Source organism: Lepidochelys kempii, chromosome 7 (assembly GCF_965140285.1).
Source record: "Lepidochelys kempii isolate rLepKem1 chromosome 7, rLepKem1.hap1, whole genome shotgun sequence".
Lineage (NCBI taxonomy): Eukaryota > Metazoa > Chordata > Testudines > Cheloniidae > Lepidochelys > Lepidochelys kempii.
In genome coordinates this window covers 82,295,422-82,312,930 of record NC_136386.1, presented here as the reverse complement: position 1 = coordinate 82,312,930, position 17,509 = coordinate 82,295,422, and the positions used below count along the sequence as shown (strand labels likewise).

The window sequence follows — 17,509 nt, the reverse complement described above, 5'->3', positions numbered from 1 at the left end:
TTTCATTTGGATGCACAATTTCTAGGTTTTTGTTTGAAATACTTATTCTATATTTTTCAAAAACCTTGGATCTATTTTGAAGCCTCAAGATGTCTCATGCAGTAAGTATCTTATGCTGACAATCCTCAATAAAACTGCAGAAACCAAAGAGTCAGGCCGTTTTTTTAAGGCATAAAAACCTGGCCTCCAATTTTGAACTTGCAAGTAAACTGGCAGCACCAATTGTGGGCACAAAATTAGAGTCATTAAAATTTATTTTGTCCGAACTGTCTTTAGGCCAATTCTGAAAATCCTTGCTCAGAGAAGTATCCTACCTAGGTCAACAGGAGTAGCTCAAGTGTTCTGACAATACTCCCAATAAGTAAAGGTTTTCAAGACTAGGCCCATAAATGTGATGAAACTTCTGCTGCAAGTGATTTAATACTTTTCAAAACATTTTAGCCATATGCATAAACACAGACTTTAACACAATGCTTCAAAACACAGAACATCATTACACCATTTAATTTTAGATGTAACATTGGCTAAAACAAAGCAGTGTAAGATAAATGCATCAGATAAATGCTATGGTTTGGGTGACTACTTTGACTCCAACTGAGTTCCTTCAGATTTACATCAGATCCGAATTTGGCCATCACACGTTAACAGAAGTTTTCCATGACCACAGAGTGAATGAGTATTTATAAATCATACCTGTAGACGTCCATACAGAAACCAAGCTGTATTTGGAAACATTTGTCAAACATGTAAGTTTGATTAATGTTTTGATTTTTTTTTAAAAAAGACTTCTGCTTTATGGACATGGTGGTAAGGTCTTCTATACAAATTAGATCAAAGAGTCAGTGCTGCAAGATTCCACAGATCGTACAGTGGCACATTCATGACTCAAGGTTCTTCTATTTCATAACAGAAAAGTTTTTAAAAAAATGTAAAACATACTACAATATCCAATCTAGTAGTCTATCCTTAAATCAAAAGATTGTATTTTGTTTTGGTGTTTGACCTTGCTCTTTGATAAACAGAGCTGAGTAAATAATTCAAAGACTACATTTATTCTGTGAATTCAGCCTCTTCCTGCTCATAAAATATCTATGGACTACATTCTGTATTTTAATGTAACAAAGTTTTAGTTTTCTTTTCTTTTTTAATACTCTATGGACTGATTGTTTACATTTCGAACCCATGCTGTATTTTTTATTTGTGATGGGTCAGGAAAGTCACATGATATTGTTTCAGTTCCCTGAATAGATGAGAAGAAAATATTTTTTGTGGAAATACCCTGGCATGCAACTCTCAAAGTACTGTTCTGCAATATTCATGCCAGAAAAAAAGTCCATCACTCAAATATTAGCAAAAATTGAACATAAGGAGTATAAGTTGACCAAAAATGAATTAATAAATCTAACTGGATAATTATGGAAGCTTTTTAATGAAAGTAACCAGTATTGTGTAGTTTCTACTACTGTTCTCGCACAAATTTGAAGTAACCAATTTTAAAAGTGAGGTTGCACTTTAGACCTGTATACTAGAAATAAAATTACTATTGTGAATTAACAAGAATCTAGATTGTTCTTTATTGGTCACCACCATCCCTCTGCATCCTCAATTTAAAGGGTTAGTTCCTGGTCCTTGCAATGGCCATGTTACCTCAGTGCAGCTAATTACTGAACCTAAATGATTTTCATACAATTGAATTTATTACTCTCAAACAGATAAGACTTAAAATATTAATTGCTTAGTTTTGAATTCTGAATGAGTCTATCCAAGCTGTGATACATATTTAAATATTTTCCTTTCAGTTCTCAAAAACAACATAGGCATAAAAGAAGGAAAATAAACATGCACACTTTTATATAATATATGCACAGTATAAACAGCATACAGCAAGACTTCTGAGCCAATTATTGCAAACCATTTTAACAAAAAATTCTTTATAGGAGCACTAACTTAAAGAAGTACATAAAAAGGGTTATTTATATCAGGTGAAAATAAGTTATCTACAAGTAGATCTTTGACTGGATCTGTGCAGAAAGCAAACATTTAGATTTGGCATGACAAATACAGTATAAAAGACAATCGGGTAGCCTTTTATCCAAGTTGGAGAACTAGAAGTACCTGGGCACATGCAGAAAGATGTATGCAGCAAGTACAGATGTCAATGCCAAATGCCCTTATTTCAAAACTAATTTGGTCAGGATCAGGAAAACATAGAACTGCACAATGAACAAAGTTGAGGAACTACACAAGTACCTTATTTTTCTGTCTTGTACACAGACCTCACTTCCAAAGACTGAAACAAAGTGGGAAAGGCATTTCCAGTATTTTTTTTTAATTGTGGATCATTTCCTTATCAAACTTAATGTTACACTTAGCCTTCAAAGTAAGAGCACTGGTTACAGAATGCTCGCGATGGGTCTGATAGATTTAAAAACTGTTCCAAATCTCTAACCAAACCAGGACTTTTGGAAGGGTTCAGATGAAAAAAAGAAAAGTTAGTTTCTGCCTCTCTCTCTGACAGCAAGCTGACATTCACTGCTTTTGAGCACGCAGCAGATAGAGCAGGGGTATTTTCAAGCTATTCAGACCAATTTTCCTGCTGTGTGTCATGCCATTTGAGAAAAGGAGAGGTTAGTTTCTCATTGTATGTATTCAGGTTTCTCAGATCATTGGGGATGAACTGCTAGTTAAGAGTATGTGTGTACGTACACATGTGAATGCAACTTATGAGAATGCATACAATGCTAAAGGGAAAGCATGAACAGTCATAAGAACTTAGAGCTGATGTGCAAATTAGCAAGGATAAGAGGAGCATTTAGTATGCAGCCAAATCAGAATTACTTTCCCCTTTTTAAGTTCCTCAGAGTCACAGATCACAAGCTCCCACTTCAAGCTCCACCCCACTATATACTATATTGGCCCCATAACAACCTTGTGGAGACTATGCTTAGCATAAAAACCTAGCAACTATAAAAATCTGTTCCTTTCTGCTTAACTAACAGACATACTTCCCAAGATTCTTAATTGATGAAAAGTTATTCTTTAAGAGAATGAGTAATTTAGGATAGTTATTTTTCTGTGAATCACTGAGATTTAACAGAAACCAGGTAAAATAATAAGAACAAATAGAGTATACATACCTTATTTCTAATACAACAAGTATAGGGCACTCCACAGGCTAATGGCCCTGGTGCAGAACACTCATGATACGGATTCTTTGACCAGTCTTTAAAATCTTCCCCACCACAACACTTAAACTTAAAAAAAAGAAAAAAAAATCTGTCTTAATAAAAATGTTTCTAATAATTGAAGAATGAATCAAATATAAAAATGAATTACTGGTAATTTTAAGAAAGCTCAAGTATCAGAGAGAAAAGAGGCAGCAAAACATCTGCTTGTCATACCATTGACTCATTAGCAAAAGTTATAGCACAGCATGTCCCAAAATTGTAGTCAAAGTCACAAATAAAATATGCAGGATAAGGGAAAATCAGATTTAAAATGCATTGGATCAGAGTCAACGTTTCAGGTAAAAAGCCCAAGCATCATTTATAGAAGAAACCAGTAAAATCAAATGATTAGAGGCAAAATGAAAGAGGAAAAGCTCTCATCATGTTTGTAGCAATGGTTAAATACTTTATTTTATATAAAATTGTATCCACAGGAAAGTTTCTATCTGACTGACAAGGAGGGAAAAGCTAAATTGAAAGATCCAGTTTGCTGTTAGTGTACATATGCCATTAATGGGTAGTGTTGAAGCTGGGGTTATAATGGGACTATCAACTTTGCTTTGATTAGCAGGTGTGTGTGTGCGTGAGCGCGCGCATGCGTGTACATACATACATTGTATTGCCCCTCAGAATAGAAAGAATATTAAGACATCTAAAGAATCGGGCTCCTGAAGAGCAGGATCCAATTTCAATATGCTGTCTATTCAAAAGGACTAGCAGCATTATGGATACGTGTCGTGTCCCTCCATCATTCATTAAGCCATTACTCTATATTTGACAGTAAAAGTAACTGATACTCAGTCCCAGCTCTATTTTTGAAAGATGATAGATTTTGGTTTGGATCTGAATAACACAAAACTTATTTCTTTTTTAGCTGAATTTTGAGCTGGTCAATTTTGACCAGGTTCCTGTAAAAAATGAAAAAGATTTTAAACACAAAAAAGATATTTTATCTAGGGATGTTCTTGCAAATTATAAAAAACAGCAGAATGTTTTCAAAGTGATTTAATTAACAGAATAGGACTGTGATCCTGCAAACAAAACAAATCTAGTTAATTTACAGTAGTCCAGTTAATTAAAAAAGCCCCCCGCTATTGCTTTTTTCAAAATGAGGAAAAAGCGCGAGTTTATCTATCACTGGTACTTATAATCACTGTCCATATATATAACTATTTGTAGAACATGGAAACTCTTAGAAGGGTATGAACTAAAATGACAAGATAGCTTAGATGGTTTGCTTTTGAAAACTTTTTCCATGTTTACTTTGTTTTTGAAAGTACCGTGGTGTTTCCATAATGATGTTACAAAATTTGTGCAGCATCTAAGCCACTTAAGAAGAAGTTTTTAACAAATCTATACATTGTATGGCTCCCTATATACACTTCTGAACACTTTCTGTTTCTTCTATAGTCTCAAAAGTATATATGTCAGAATTCTTCAATAATCCAATAAATATTTTAACACAGCAGCTTTAATAAAGGCGATGAGTCAACTACGTATGCTATTAAATACTGTTCAGCTGCGCTCAACATCATTTCTGAATTTTAGTAACAGATATATTTCCTTCAGTAAGCATTTCAAGAAGAAAAAGAATTTGTTTAAGCAAAATACAGTAATTCATAGCTTTTGTAAGTGAAACCCAGTCCAATGCCCATTACAGTGGATTTCAAAGGAAATCTTTGCATTGTCTTCAGCAGGATTTGGATCGTGCCCTTAGTCCCAGATTCACATTCAGAGGTGTAGGGGTTGCAGTTTGCACTCCTCACACCTGGGAGGGAAAGGGGGCTTTAAAAGCCAACTAGAACTCCATAAAATCCCTGCCAGCAGAAAGTCTACAAGAGATTTTCCAGCTCACACAAGGGAGTCTATTCCCCCCATTAATGGGAGTTAGATTAACACACCAAGGAAGAATATTCTCCGTAATATTTATTATCAAGAGTTACATTCAGGGGTTTACCACGTTCCCTTCTAGAATTAGTTTTAATTAAATACTCCCAGAAAAACAAACCTGCTTTTGAACAAAATCCATTATGTTTTTGAAGTCCAGATCATCATAATAATTCTTAATTCCTCTTCTGATATTATCATTTAAAAAGTCAATTGTCTAGGGGACAAAAGCAAAATAAGATGTATCACTTACATATTCTACAACAATATTTTAAGACTCAGCACTTACTGATAGGGTAACTAATGGGCATAAAACTAGCACAAACAGATATTATGTCATTATAGATGCAGGTAGTAACTAAATTAAGCCCTGATCATGTAAAGACTTATTCACTTGCTTAATTTTCAGCACATAAGTAGTCCCATTGACATCACTGATTAAAGTTTAAGCACATGCATACGTTTTTGGATAATCAGTGTCTTAGATGTCACTTTTTATGATAGTATAAATAATTAACATTACCTAGCTCTTACATAGCACTTTTCATCTATAGAACACAAAGCACTTTACAAAGGAGGCAAGTATCATTATCCCCATTTTACAGATAAGGAAACTGAGGGATGGAGAAATGAAGTGATTTGCCCAGAGTCACCCAGCAGGCTAGTGGTAGAGACAGGAAACTGCACAGGTCATCTGAGACTAAGTCCAGGGCAACCTGACCCTTAACAAGCCAGCTCAGATTGTGGGATTGGGGAATGGTCCAGATCCCTGGCAGTTCGAGGGCAATGGCCTGCCAAAGGCAGCCCTCCTGGGTTAGAGGAGCTACAAATGGTAAATTCACAATATATCATTTCTGGAATGCTTGCCAAGAACTTTTCCACTCAGCTTACCCAGAACACCTGGTCCAGTTCTGGGAAAACACTTCATCCAGTTCTCTGGGATCCAAAAACTCAGTTCAACTCCAGCTACTCATTCGGGTTACTTTATTAGGCATGTAACAGCTCTATGCCCATCCTGGCCAGGCCCAGACACAGAGGGGTTAGGTACAGAGTGGAACCATAATTACACAGCAAGTCACACACTACACAGTATATAGACTTTTTTTCAAGCTACCAGTATCTATACTTCTTGAATCTACATTGTATCGATCACGTCAGGACCAATCACTTTGCAGATCATGTAAACCCATATTGCTTATGTCCTCACCTTAATATTACAAGCTTATCAGTTCAGGGTGTTCCCGCTTATCGCAACCAGTCTCCAGCACACAATCTCTCACACCCTTGTTTACAGTGTAACCTTGCACTCAAATCAAGCTATATGCAAGTTTACTCATGCCCAGCAAGATCTATGCCTACAACTGGCAGGATTAACTGGATGGACCCAGGCACACTCCCTAAAGGGAGGCACAAAGTGGAACCAGGCTTCTTCCTGCTCTACTTTCCTTGCTGCTGCACATCCCATCCTCTGTTGCCCTCCTTCCTTCAGGGTTATTCCTTGCATGAGGTATTTGTTTCTTATTGCTCTATCTGTTCTGAGTTATTTAGACGCAGTGGGTTAGGACAACATGCTGTGGGGTCCCCTGGGTTGGAAGAGATTTCATGGGTACACATGGTAGAATTAATTTGTCTTTGATTTGCAAAATCACAACTTTGACTGGTTTGCCCTGGCAGAATGGGTTAGATTCCCCTTCAGGTGATAAAATTAAAAAAGAGACGTGACTGGTGCTCTCAACCCCACAGTGGTCAGGAGTTAGAGTAATGCCCCTTACTAGTACATTGGGTATCAGTCCAATTCTCCTAAAGAAAGAGCCTGAAGATGCATGCAGGCACTTAGAAAATGTTGTTCACTCTCATAATTTTACCCAAGCCTTGCAATATTTGGTTATTCTTCTTAAATCCCAAGCTCATGGAACCATGTGATTATGTAAGACTCTCATCTTCCATGTTTTAAAAAGTTTCTAACCCTCAAGGTTGCGGAGAAAAGATTGAAAACATGAATCCTAAAGGCTGTAAAACCAGATGGGCAATAAGTGGATCTGGTTTTTATTTTAAAAAGCCACATTTTATGAGGTCTGCCTCACAATTTTTGTATGCTTGAGTTGGCAATACTGCTTATGTAAGGCCTTGTTGTTATGTAAGGCCTCATGAAGTAGCTTGCACAAGACTGTGGCCTTGATCACCTTAGAACAGCTGCAGGACTTGGTAGGTCTTAGAGCAGTGGTTCTCAACTCTGGTCCACTGCTTGTTCAGGGAAAGCCCCTGGCGGGCCGGGGCAGTTTGTTTACCTGCCACATCCACAGGTTCGGCCAGTCACGGCTCCCACTGGCCGCGGTTCACTGCTCCAGGCCAACGGGTGCTGCAGAAAGCGGCGGGCCGAGGGATGTGCTGGCCGCCCTTCCCGCAGCCCCCATTGGCCTGGAGCAGCGAACTGTGGCCAGTGGGAGCCACAATCGGCTGAGCCTGCAGATGCGGCAGGTAAACAAACCAGCCCAGCGCGCCAGGGGCTTTCCCTGAACAAGCGGTGGACCAGAGTTGAGAACCACTATCTTAGAGTAACATGGGCTCCCTTTGGGCCAGAATATGTTAGGATGCTCTGTCTTTGAGCACTGGAAAGTGGTCTTCCCTCCTTTTCACTGCTGCCAGGAAAACTGCCTTTAGAAAACACTTTGTTTAAGTTGAAGGTTTAGTACAGTTCCTGTCACTCGTAAGGTTGCCAGGTGTCTGGTTTTAGACTGGACCACCTGGTCGAAAAGGGACCCTGGCCGCTGACTGGACCATTAAAAGTCCGGTTGGTACGGGGCTGACGGGCTCCCTACCAGGCTCCACACAGCTCTTGGGAAGCAGCTAGCATGTCCCTCCAGCTCCTAGGCATAGGGGTGGCCACAGGGGTTCCACGCACTGCCCCAGCCCCGAGCACTGGCTCCGCCCGGCCAACGGGAGCTGCGGGGCAGCGCCTGCAGGCAGGGGCAGCACACAGAGCCTCCTGGCTGCACCTCCACCTAGGAGCGGGAGGTACATGCCGGCCACTTCCCAGTCAGCGCCACCCGGAGCCGTCACCCTGAACCTCCTCCTGCGCCCCAACCCTCTGTCCCAGCCCTGAGCCCCCTCCCACACCCAAATTCCCCCCTGGAGCCCAGACTCCATACCCCCTCCCACACCTCAACCTCCTGCCTCAGCCCAGAGCTCCCTCCCACACTCCAAACCCCTTGGCCCCACCCCGCAGCCCAGAGCCACCTCCTGCATCCCAAATCCCTCATCCCCAGCACCACCCCAGAGCCTGCACCCTTAGCCAGAGCCATCAGCCCCTCCCGCACCCCAACCCCCTGCCCCAGACCAGTGAAAATGAACGAGTGAGTGATGGTGGGGGAGAGTGAGCAACAGAGGGAGGGGGATGGAGTGAGCGGGCGTGAGGCTTCGGAGAAGGCACAAGGCAGGGGCGGGGCCTCAGGGAAGGGACGGGGCAGAGCAAGGGTGTTTGGTTTTTTGGGATTAGAAAGTTGGCAACCCTAGTTTCTTAGCCAAAATATTTTAATTCCTGTCTCTATCCTCACTGTTCCCCTGTCATTCCCAATGATACAAAGCTGAATAATCTCTCATCAAACATACAAATAGTTTATGGTCTAACATGAAAATAAATAATTGTGCTAAAGATCATTAGTGAAACAAAGAGCTTCAGTTTCGATGGACTAGAAAGGAGAGGGAAGAAATGAATATTTGCATACTTTACAATCATGGCATTGAGCACATATAAAAGTCATAAAGAAAAGAAGATGTAGATATAAGAAGCGATGTCTCCTAAGCTCAATGTACTGGGAATTACATAAATGAGCCTAAGAGGTAAGAAAAAATGTCTGGAACTTTTCTCTTTTAAGTATCCAATACAGTCATAGCCTTCCTGAAATGGGCAGTCTTCAGAACACCTCCATCTTCCTTACAAATAAAATTTTCATAATTAAGAAATTTATCAAGACTAGACTTCTGGTCAGAAATAGGTACAGTAGTTTCCTTCATATGTAGAGAATGCCCCACAATAAATAAAGTCTGTAGAAATAATAAAGTATTGTGCTCACTTCTTCTATTCTGTTAACATTAGGTTTCTTAAATCCCAATAAAACAAACTTCTACAGAAAACAATTGATTATATAAGAAATCTAATCTTCATCTTTTTGCCAATATCAAATACATCCTTCATCCAAGAGTCAAAATCCTGCAAGTGGGTGGACTCAACTGATGGGTCTTTTAATTTCTAGTTTTTGTACACTTATATAAGAGCATCCCAAAAGAAGAGAACAACACTGTAAAAGTCAAGAATATATCAATAAGAAAACCAAATTTATCTTCCAATATCCAAATTAAACTATGAAAAACTGAAAGTTAAATAAATAGTTTAGAGTTTGAGTCTATAAACCTGTATTTCTTTATACCTAGTAGAAAGCAATCGCGAGGGAGCACACATAAAGCAAGCTAAAGTTGTATAATACATCTGTATACCTAGTTCTGCACACATTAATCACATATTTGGTCTCTTATCTTCCCAATTTCTCTCTCTCCAAGCCCTCAACTTCTTTCTTGACATTTTTGTTCAGTTCTGACAGCCAAGGAAGAAGCTAACTGAGGCCACACTAGTTCTTTCCCCATAGCTCTGGTAGCTTAACATTAGTTGTAGTTTAACATTATAGCCAACACATATCTATGCAAGAAGATGGACTCATTTTCTTCAGCTGTCAGCTCCTCAGAAAAAGCCTTCATGAGAGCACCTTTCTTCAGACTTCAAGAAACAGAAACAGAGGATGTTCATTACAGCAACAAGGAAGGCCCCATGAGCTTGTCAGCATGGCTTGTTCCTCATCATGACAAAGGCTACACTATACTACATGTCTACACTACAAACTTTGACTGCAACGTATCAGTATAAACATGCCCCAAGTAGTATATCACTCATTCACATGAATACTTGGCTCCTTGAGTCAGAGCTGCACATACTCACCAGGATTGCTTGAATCGATGCACTGTGTGGTGCACAGGTAACCCAATGTGCAACTCACCACCATCCAGCACACTCTTTTGCGAAGTTTTGGCAATGCATGTTGGGGCAGTAATGAATTGTGCAGGGGTGACTGGGAGCAACGGATCAACTTCCCAGCATGCAACTTTCTCCATCCCATCATTTCATCCATATCCCATGATTTTTGTGCCTTTTGTGCCACCTTCTGGCAACTGCATGTAGTGTGGTAGCTCTCTTTCTCTCTCGTGTGGCAACTGCCTCCTTCTTCAGTATAGCCCACCCATCTGGGCCAGATCAATCCTAGGGCTTTTCCCTGCTGGGGTAGTCCAAAAAAAACAAAGGGAAATTAATAGAACTGGGAGTCCATATGAGAGGAAGAGGGGAATGCTTCCTTCTCAGGCTGTCTCTGTAGCAGGTCCTCCCTTCCTTCAGTTGTCATGGGGAAAGGTTCTGCCTTTCCTTCCACTCTCTTCTGCTGGGGCTGCTGGTTGTAGTCTGGTCTCTTCCCTGCTCTGCCACCAAATGAGCTGATCCCCTGCCTTTTAACTCCTCTGCCAATTGGTGCATTTCCTACAGGTGTGGAGGGGCAGGGCTGGCTGAACCTAGAGCAGTCCCTTAACCCCTTGTTGCCCAGTGTGGGGTTTGTATACCCCATCACACTCCCCTAAAGTTTTAAACAAAACATGCTTACTGACACTTCTGCTTCAGAGTGCTTGTGCACAGCACTGCTCATAACACCAGCCATGGTGAGTATCGGCCACCGGGGTGAGGGAAATGAGAAGGAAATTGCTTGATTGCATGAGACTATAAGTAAAGAGCAATGGCACTGAAAACTGGCACCATTTTCACAGGCGGTGGTCATTTTAACTGATATCTCCCCCCTGAGGGTAACAAAAGTACAGAGAACACAGCTGCAGCCGGCGTCCTGCATGGGTCCATAAGCCACTAGCCTATTTACTGCAATGGTGCATGCCAAAGTTATCGCCGACTGGCGTGGGAAAGCATCGTACCGCAGAGGAAGAAATAAGGCTGCCATTCACAGAAACCTTCAGGAGAGGATTGCAGAGTACCTCAATGAAAGTTTCAGCGATCTCTCTCAGGAGGATTCAAGGGAAATTCCTGTGTACACACACAAAGTGCTCTGTATGGCCCCCACCACATAACTCTATAGGGGGATGAAAAGCAGATAACAACGCTATCACTGTTTGTTGTACCAATGCTTCTTCCAGCATCAGTAAATCACTGGCTGTGTCCTGCTAAGTTGGGGGTGTCATCAGTACATCATTGAAAGGAGAAATACATTTATAAACATACTTCAGTTTCCTTCCCCTTGACCTGGGCTCAGCTGCCATGACTGACTGGACTGCAAGTGGAATCTCAAAAAGGTCCTGGCTCACGGCATAGCTGGACCCCCTGGTTGCATTTCCCCCATCCTTATCATCATCATCCTTGCTGTTCACAGGTATCCACAGTGGTCTGCAGGGCTGTGGTGAGGTCTCCACCAAGTATGGCATGCAACTCATTGTATAAAGGGCAGGTCTGTGGCTCAGCATCAGATAGACTGTTGGCCTCCCTGGCCTTCTGGTATGCCTGCCGCAGATACTTCACTTTCACACAGTACTGTTGCTGATCCTCCTTGCAATCTGCTTGCAGATATCGACATTTCTGTGGCTGGTCCATACCTGTGCCTGCACAGCCTCTTCTCCCCACAGTCCCAAGAGATCCAATATCTCCAGTCTACTCCAGGCCAGAGTATGCCTGGAATATGTAGCCGGCATGGACAGCTGGGCACTTGCACCCAACAATGTAGAGCCAACATGTGTGCTCGCCAAGCTGAACAATCAGGAAAAGGCATTTCAAAAATTTGTGGGGTTTTACGGGTGGAGAGGTCTTCTGGTCTCCATGTCCCTTGGGCAGTGGAGTTCACAAATGTGATGAGAGCAGTCAGCGCTGGGCATTGTGGGACAGTTGCTGGAGGACAGTTAGGGTCAACATAAGTAACACAGCATCTACACACATGCTGTGTCGACCCCAGTACATCGAACAAGACTCAGCACTGCTTGGGGAGGTGGTGTTACTGCATAGCCATAACAGGGTGCATAGATCAGAGGAAGACAAATTTAAGTGTAGACACATGCACAATTAGATCAACGCAAGACATCTTATGTCAATCTACCTTCGTAATACAGACCATGCCTTATTCCCCAAAGGATGATCCAGTGGTCATCTTACCTCTGTCATTCTGGGAATCTCATTTTCCCTTCTGAAGCCCTCATCTATTTCTCTTCTAGTTAAATGTAATTGCTCAACCCTTGGCTAGAAAGGCAAAGGAGAGGGCTCATTTGACATCTGTAAAAGTCTGCAGATATTTGCTAAGGGAGGGAGGGAATAAAGATTCTCCATCTTAGTTATATTTGATAATGTTTCAGAAGGTTGAGATCCAACTGGTGTATCTTAATGGCGGAGACTTGCATGCAAGAGCCATTGTGCTGCTGCCCTAATGAATTCATTTCTGCTGCACAAAAGGAAATAATAAAACAACCTTCCACAGGCAAATAGAAGTAGGAAGAGAAGAGAAGAAGATGCTTTTCTAGAAGAGATGTATATCTTACATCTACACACCACCAAACTTTCATATTTCCATGTTCATGATGGTTTTCTTTCTTGATCAAATTGAACCAATAGTCTGGCTAATTAGATACCAGAAAGGATGCTACTTGTGCTTAGTCAAATTCTCAATTTTGGCTATCCCATGGGAAACTCAGAGCTAATGAAGTCTGGTGCAGCTTGATGCTGCCATCTAGAGAATCAGTAGCAATAAATATAAAATGTACTTGTTACTTTCAGGAAGTATAAAATATACTTGTTCAAGAACAAGAAAGAACACTAAGCTGAAGAAGCAAGTCAGTACTCCATGGAATCATCCTTTATGTCAGAAGCTCAAGGACAATACATAGCCTCTGTTTTAAAAAAGAAGGATGTACATTTCAGTGTTACATGATATTTTTCAAACCACAATTAAACTGTAAAATGAACATGAAAAAAAAAAGATGCCAAATCTCGATGAACAACCAGAATCCCCTAGAGAATACACAAATGGCCCCATAAAAATGAAATTGTTATAACAATTTCAAACATCACCTAGACACTAGAATAATGGGGACAGGTTGTACACAATAACTGCATGAAAAATAAATACATAACTGATACTTTCTCTGTTATTAAAGATAAAAGATGGTAAACAAATGCCATAATGAGATATTTCTTACAGTAAGTATGACTCAAAGAAAAGCAACTTAACTTTTCAGCTTTCAGAGGGAAGTGGCTTATGCAAAACACCAGCATTTTTATTCAGTGCATCACTGAATACAGATCATTTCCTTATCCATAAACCATTAGCACCAAGCTCTCCGCCAACCCTAAAAGAGGGTAGTACAGCCCCCAGATCCCTTCAGTTATTAATCTCCTTGCTGAGACAGCCAATTAAGCCAATAGAAATAAAGTTGTGAGGGGAGAGTTAGAGGAATGATCATTTGGAACCTTTTCTTTATGAAAATCAATAGTAACCCTTCCCCCACACTCAAAAAACAGAAAATTGAATTCCAGATATTTTATTTACCATGAACCAAATCTTCTATTTACTATAATGTCCATTCATTTTGATTCTAATACAGTGTAAACACATTTGATGGGTTCCATTCTGATGTCTAGTTTCTCACTTTAAGTGAAATTTAGAAGAATAATTTGCACAATGTTAAGTATATGTTACGGTCACTGTTAAATATAATTTTTAAAAGTGAAGATAACCCATCTCTTGATGTTACCATTCAATTTCAGAACTTCGCTGTAGCATCAAGTGGAAAGAGCAGTGATGGGAAAGGGAAAGCTTCTTTCAATACAACGGTGAGAAGTAAAATGGCAAGATTTATCGTTTAAAAATTATGTGTTTTAAAGCTATCCATAAGAACACTTTCTTTAGAAGAGACAGATGTAGGACACTGGGGGGGTGGCCATTTATTTTTTGCTCCTTTGTTCCTTTTGAATGTTCTTACTGATTTTGCCAATAGAAAAATAGAAAAAATAAAAATTAATGTGTATAGGCTTCTGCTACTTAACATGGCATATACATTTATGTCCTAAAGCTTTAACAGAAAAGAGTCATCTATGACCTATCTGCCCACACACATGTAGATTACCCACACACATGTAGATTAATCAGTCCATTTTTTAATTTAATCAATATGCAAAGTATTTGGTTGATCTAGTCTGTCCGAGCAAAGTAGTTTGGTTATTGAAGGAAACATACTCCAACCTAGTAACAGAACTGAGATAATGTAAGCACTACTGTACTAATATACACGAATAAGGTGAAAATGCAAAACAGATTGTTCACCCAAAAGTGCCCAAGTCTCCCTAGGCAGCTGAAATTTTCAGAGAGCAACAAAGGGTAGGACATGGGAAGTAAAATGAAGAAAAGCATTTCACAACACAGAAAGCTTTTGCAAACCAGTTCTGCACATATTGCAGATCCTTACTAATGGGTTACACAGATAACCTTTTCCCTTATTCTTCAGTCTCAAAATCAGTTGCACAAGTTATGACAATTCCTTTTTTTCTACTAATTTGAAAAAAAAATTTAAACCAGTACCTTTCTTTAGTCCCTCACTTTTTAGTGTTCAGATGACAATTTACATACTTTTACCCTCTAAACAGTGTAGCCACACATTTGCATATTGCACATTACATTTTTACTCCTTAGTAATGTTAACTAATTTTTGCTCACCTGATTTCTGAAGATCAGTGCCACAACTCCACCGACCAGTTCAATGAAGAGACAAATGCCAAGGATGTACATAAACTGCAAAATGTAATTGCAAAAAAATATCCTAAATAAGCTTAGGCTCAAATTTCCTCAGTTATTCCTTCAATTATTCTGCTTTAAGTCAGGAATCTTTAACCTCCAACATACTGAACAATTTTCTAAATCTCAAAGTACTTTTGAAAGACAACAGGAAAAATCAAGGTTAAAATATAAACTGTTTGTGGTTTGAGAGATCCCTTTCCCCACATTGCTAATTGTACCTTTTTCCATTTGGCAACACTGAAAATTTTTCAACTGAATTGAAATTTAAAAGCTTTTTTAAGACTTGCATTGCATTTATCATGCCAAAACACCTCTTCCCCTCTCTTTATATCAGCATCATAGCTCTTGGAATAGCATATTAATGAATTGCTAAAAAACACGGAACATTATGGTTTTGTGCTTCCCGAAAAGATCAGTAGTATTCAAAGTCAGTCAAATCTGGGACTTAGTACATTTGATAGCAAAGTGAGAGCACTTTAAGAGGGTCAGATGTTAACTACCACCACACTTCCCTTTTTCAAAAACATGGGGGCAAAAACTAGTGCTGTACTACGTTGATAGAGCACTGGAAATGTTTGTACTTCCTGCTACTGACCTACTCCTTCCTCTCCCAACCCCCAACCAGGAAGATACAGTTTGTCACTTGTGAACACAAACACATACCAAGGGTAAACAAGGCCCAGAAGTAAACACTGCAGACTGCCCACATTAATAAACTGAGCTTATTCAGAATGTTGTGAACGACCTGGAACTACTGCACATTAAAGTCCTTTCCTCTGCTGGAGACAGAATTAGTCTAAGAAAGAAGCACCATGAACAGCAGCAAGAATGGTAAACTTTCCTACCATAGAACGGTAAGCAATACTGTGTGCAATTAGAGACTATAATCATTCAACCTCAGATTCTCAGCAGTTTTATCTGTATCTGTACGGTATCTGTCAATTTCCAGTGTACTTTTTAAAATCGTAACCACCCATGATTTTAGCCTACATTATGTATCACATTTAACTATTCCTTAAATAAAATTTGGCAGGTGAATAAAAATTATGTTTATATTTATTGTAATTTATGTTTATAACTTAAGTTTGAGACCACAGAACTCTGCAGGGATGAATGGAATTGCCCTCAAATAGCTACACTCATTCTTTCACAGAAATAGCAGAGAAGTGCTAGGTTACTGCTGTTTCCTCCTCAGGGGTCTCAGCTTTGAGGAGCTATGTGCTACAATGCCATCAATATTCTGAATACACATTTGTACATCTCCTTTTCAATGTACCCCCCAGAACCATGCCCCCTGCTTTCCCCAGTGAATGGTAGACAGAGATTTGGATGAGAACCAACTTGTTTAGATTCAGTCTGAGTCTGCCATCTCCTCAAAATGCTTCTTTTGACAACAACCCTCTCAGTTTGATGCCTTAACCCAGCAGCTCTCAAACTTAATTGCACCGCGACCCCCTTCTGACAACAAAAATTACTACATGACCCCAGGAGGGGGGATAGAAGCCTGAGCTCGCCTGAGCCCCGCCACCCCAGGTGGGGGACTAAAGCCCGCGTCCTACCGCCCTGTGTGGAGAGGCCAAAGCTGAAGTCCAAGGGCTTCAGCCCCAGGCAGGGGGCCTGTAACCTGAGCCCCGCCACCCAGGGCTGAAGCCCTTGGGCTTTGGCCCCAGGCCCCAGCAAGTCTAAGCCAGCCCTAGCAACCCCATTACAACAGAGCTGCAACCCACTTTGGGGTCCCAACCCACAATTTGAGAATTGCTGCAAAATCCATCTATCAAAGTGGTTCACAGTTTCAAGGTTCTACTCTTCTCTGTTCTCAAATAGTAGCAGTGGCCAGATATTTTTTCTTTCATTTTCAACTGGCCGAGAGATTGTGCCATTTCCTCTCAAATGCAGTCCTCACCACAATACATGCCTTTGTTATCATTAGGCTACACAAATGCCACACACAGTGTACCTGGGGCTAACTTTGAAGGGTATTTGTATGCTTCAGTCAGTGCAATCCATTTTGACTGCCTATTCATGATTGGGGTTATTATCTATAAAGCCCTTACTTCTCTAGGTCCCAGTTATCTCATCAAAGACTGACTCTCCTCCTAGGTGCTGTTATATCAACAACACATAGAAAGAATGCTTCAGCTATCTCTTTCAAGGGTGAAGCTCACACAAGTTTGAGGTAGGGCATTCATAGTGGTGAACCCTCTAGAATTAGATATCACTGGGCATTCACTGGCTTTTAAAGTGAGATACATGGTATCCCTTTATTTAGCTTTTCTCTAGCTGTAAGCCTTGGAATCTCTTAAAACTGTTTATTTACAACTTTCAACTGACATAGATCCCTTGAGAGAAGCTCGGTTTTTTGCTACAAAGGGCTGCAAAGAATAAGCTCTTTGTTTTTAGAAGATGCAGTTTGGTACATTTCTAATCTCAAGGCATATAAAGTGAGATCAGATACTATGATAATGTGAATCTTATTACCTTACTACTAATTAGAAAATATTACAAGTATTTATAATATTAATT

General features: G+C 40.2%; 1 protein-coding gene across 1 annotated transcript in view; it reads right to left on the bottom strand.

Moving 5' to 3' along the window:
- TSPAN15 (tetraspanin 15) overlaps positions 1-17,509 on the bottom strand; it is a 38,220-nt gene that overhangs the window by 5,918 nt on the left and 14,793 nt on the right. Inside the window, exons 3-5 of the mRNA XM_073353513.2 lie at positions 14,906-14,980; positions 5,236-5,331; positions 3,138-3,254 (exon numbers count right to left, since the gene is read on the bottom strand). Coding sequence (XP_073209614.1) covers positions 3,138-3,254; positions 5,236-5,331; positions 14,906-14,980 — 288 coding nt within the window. The remainder of the gene's footprint in view (positions 1-3,137; positions 3,255-5,235; positions 5,332-14,905; positions 14,981-17,509) is intronic.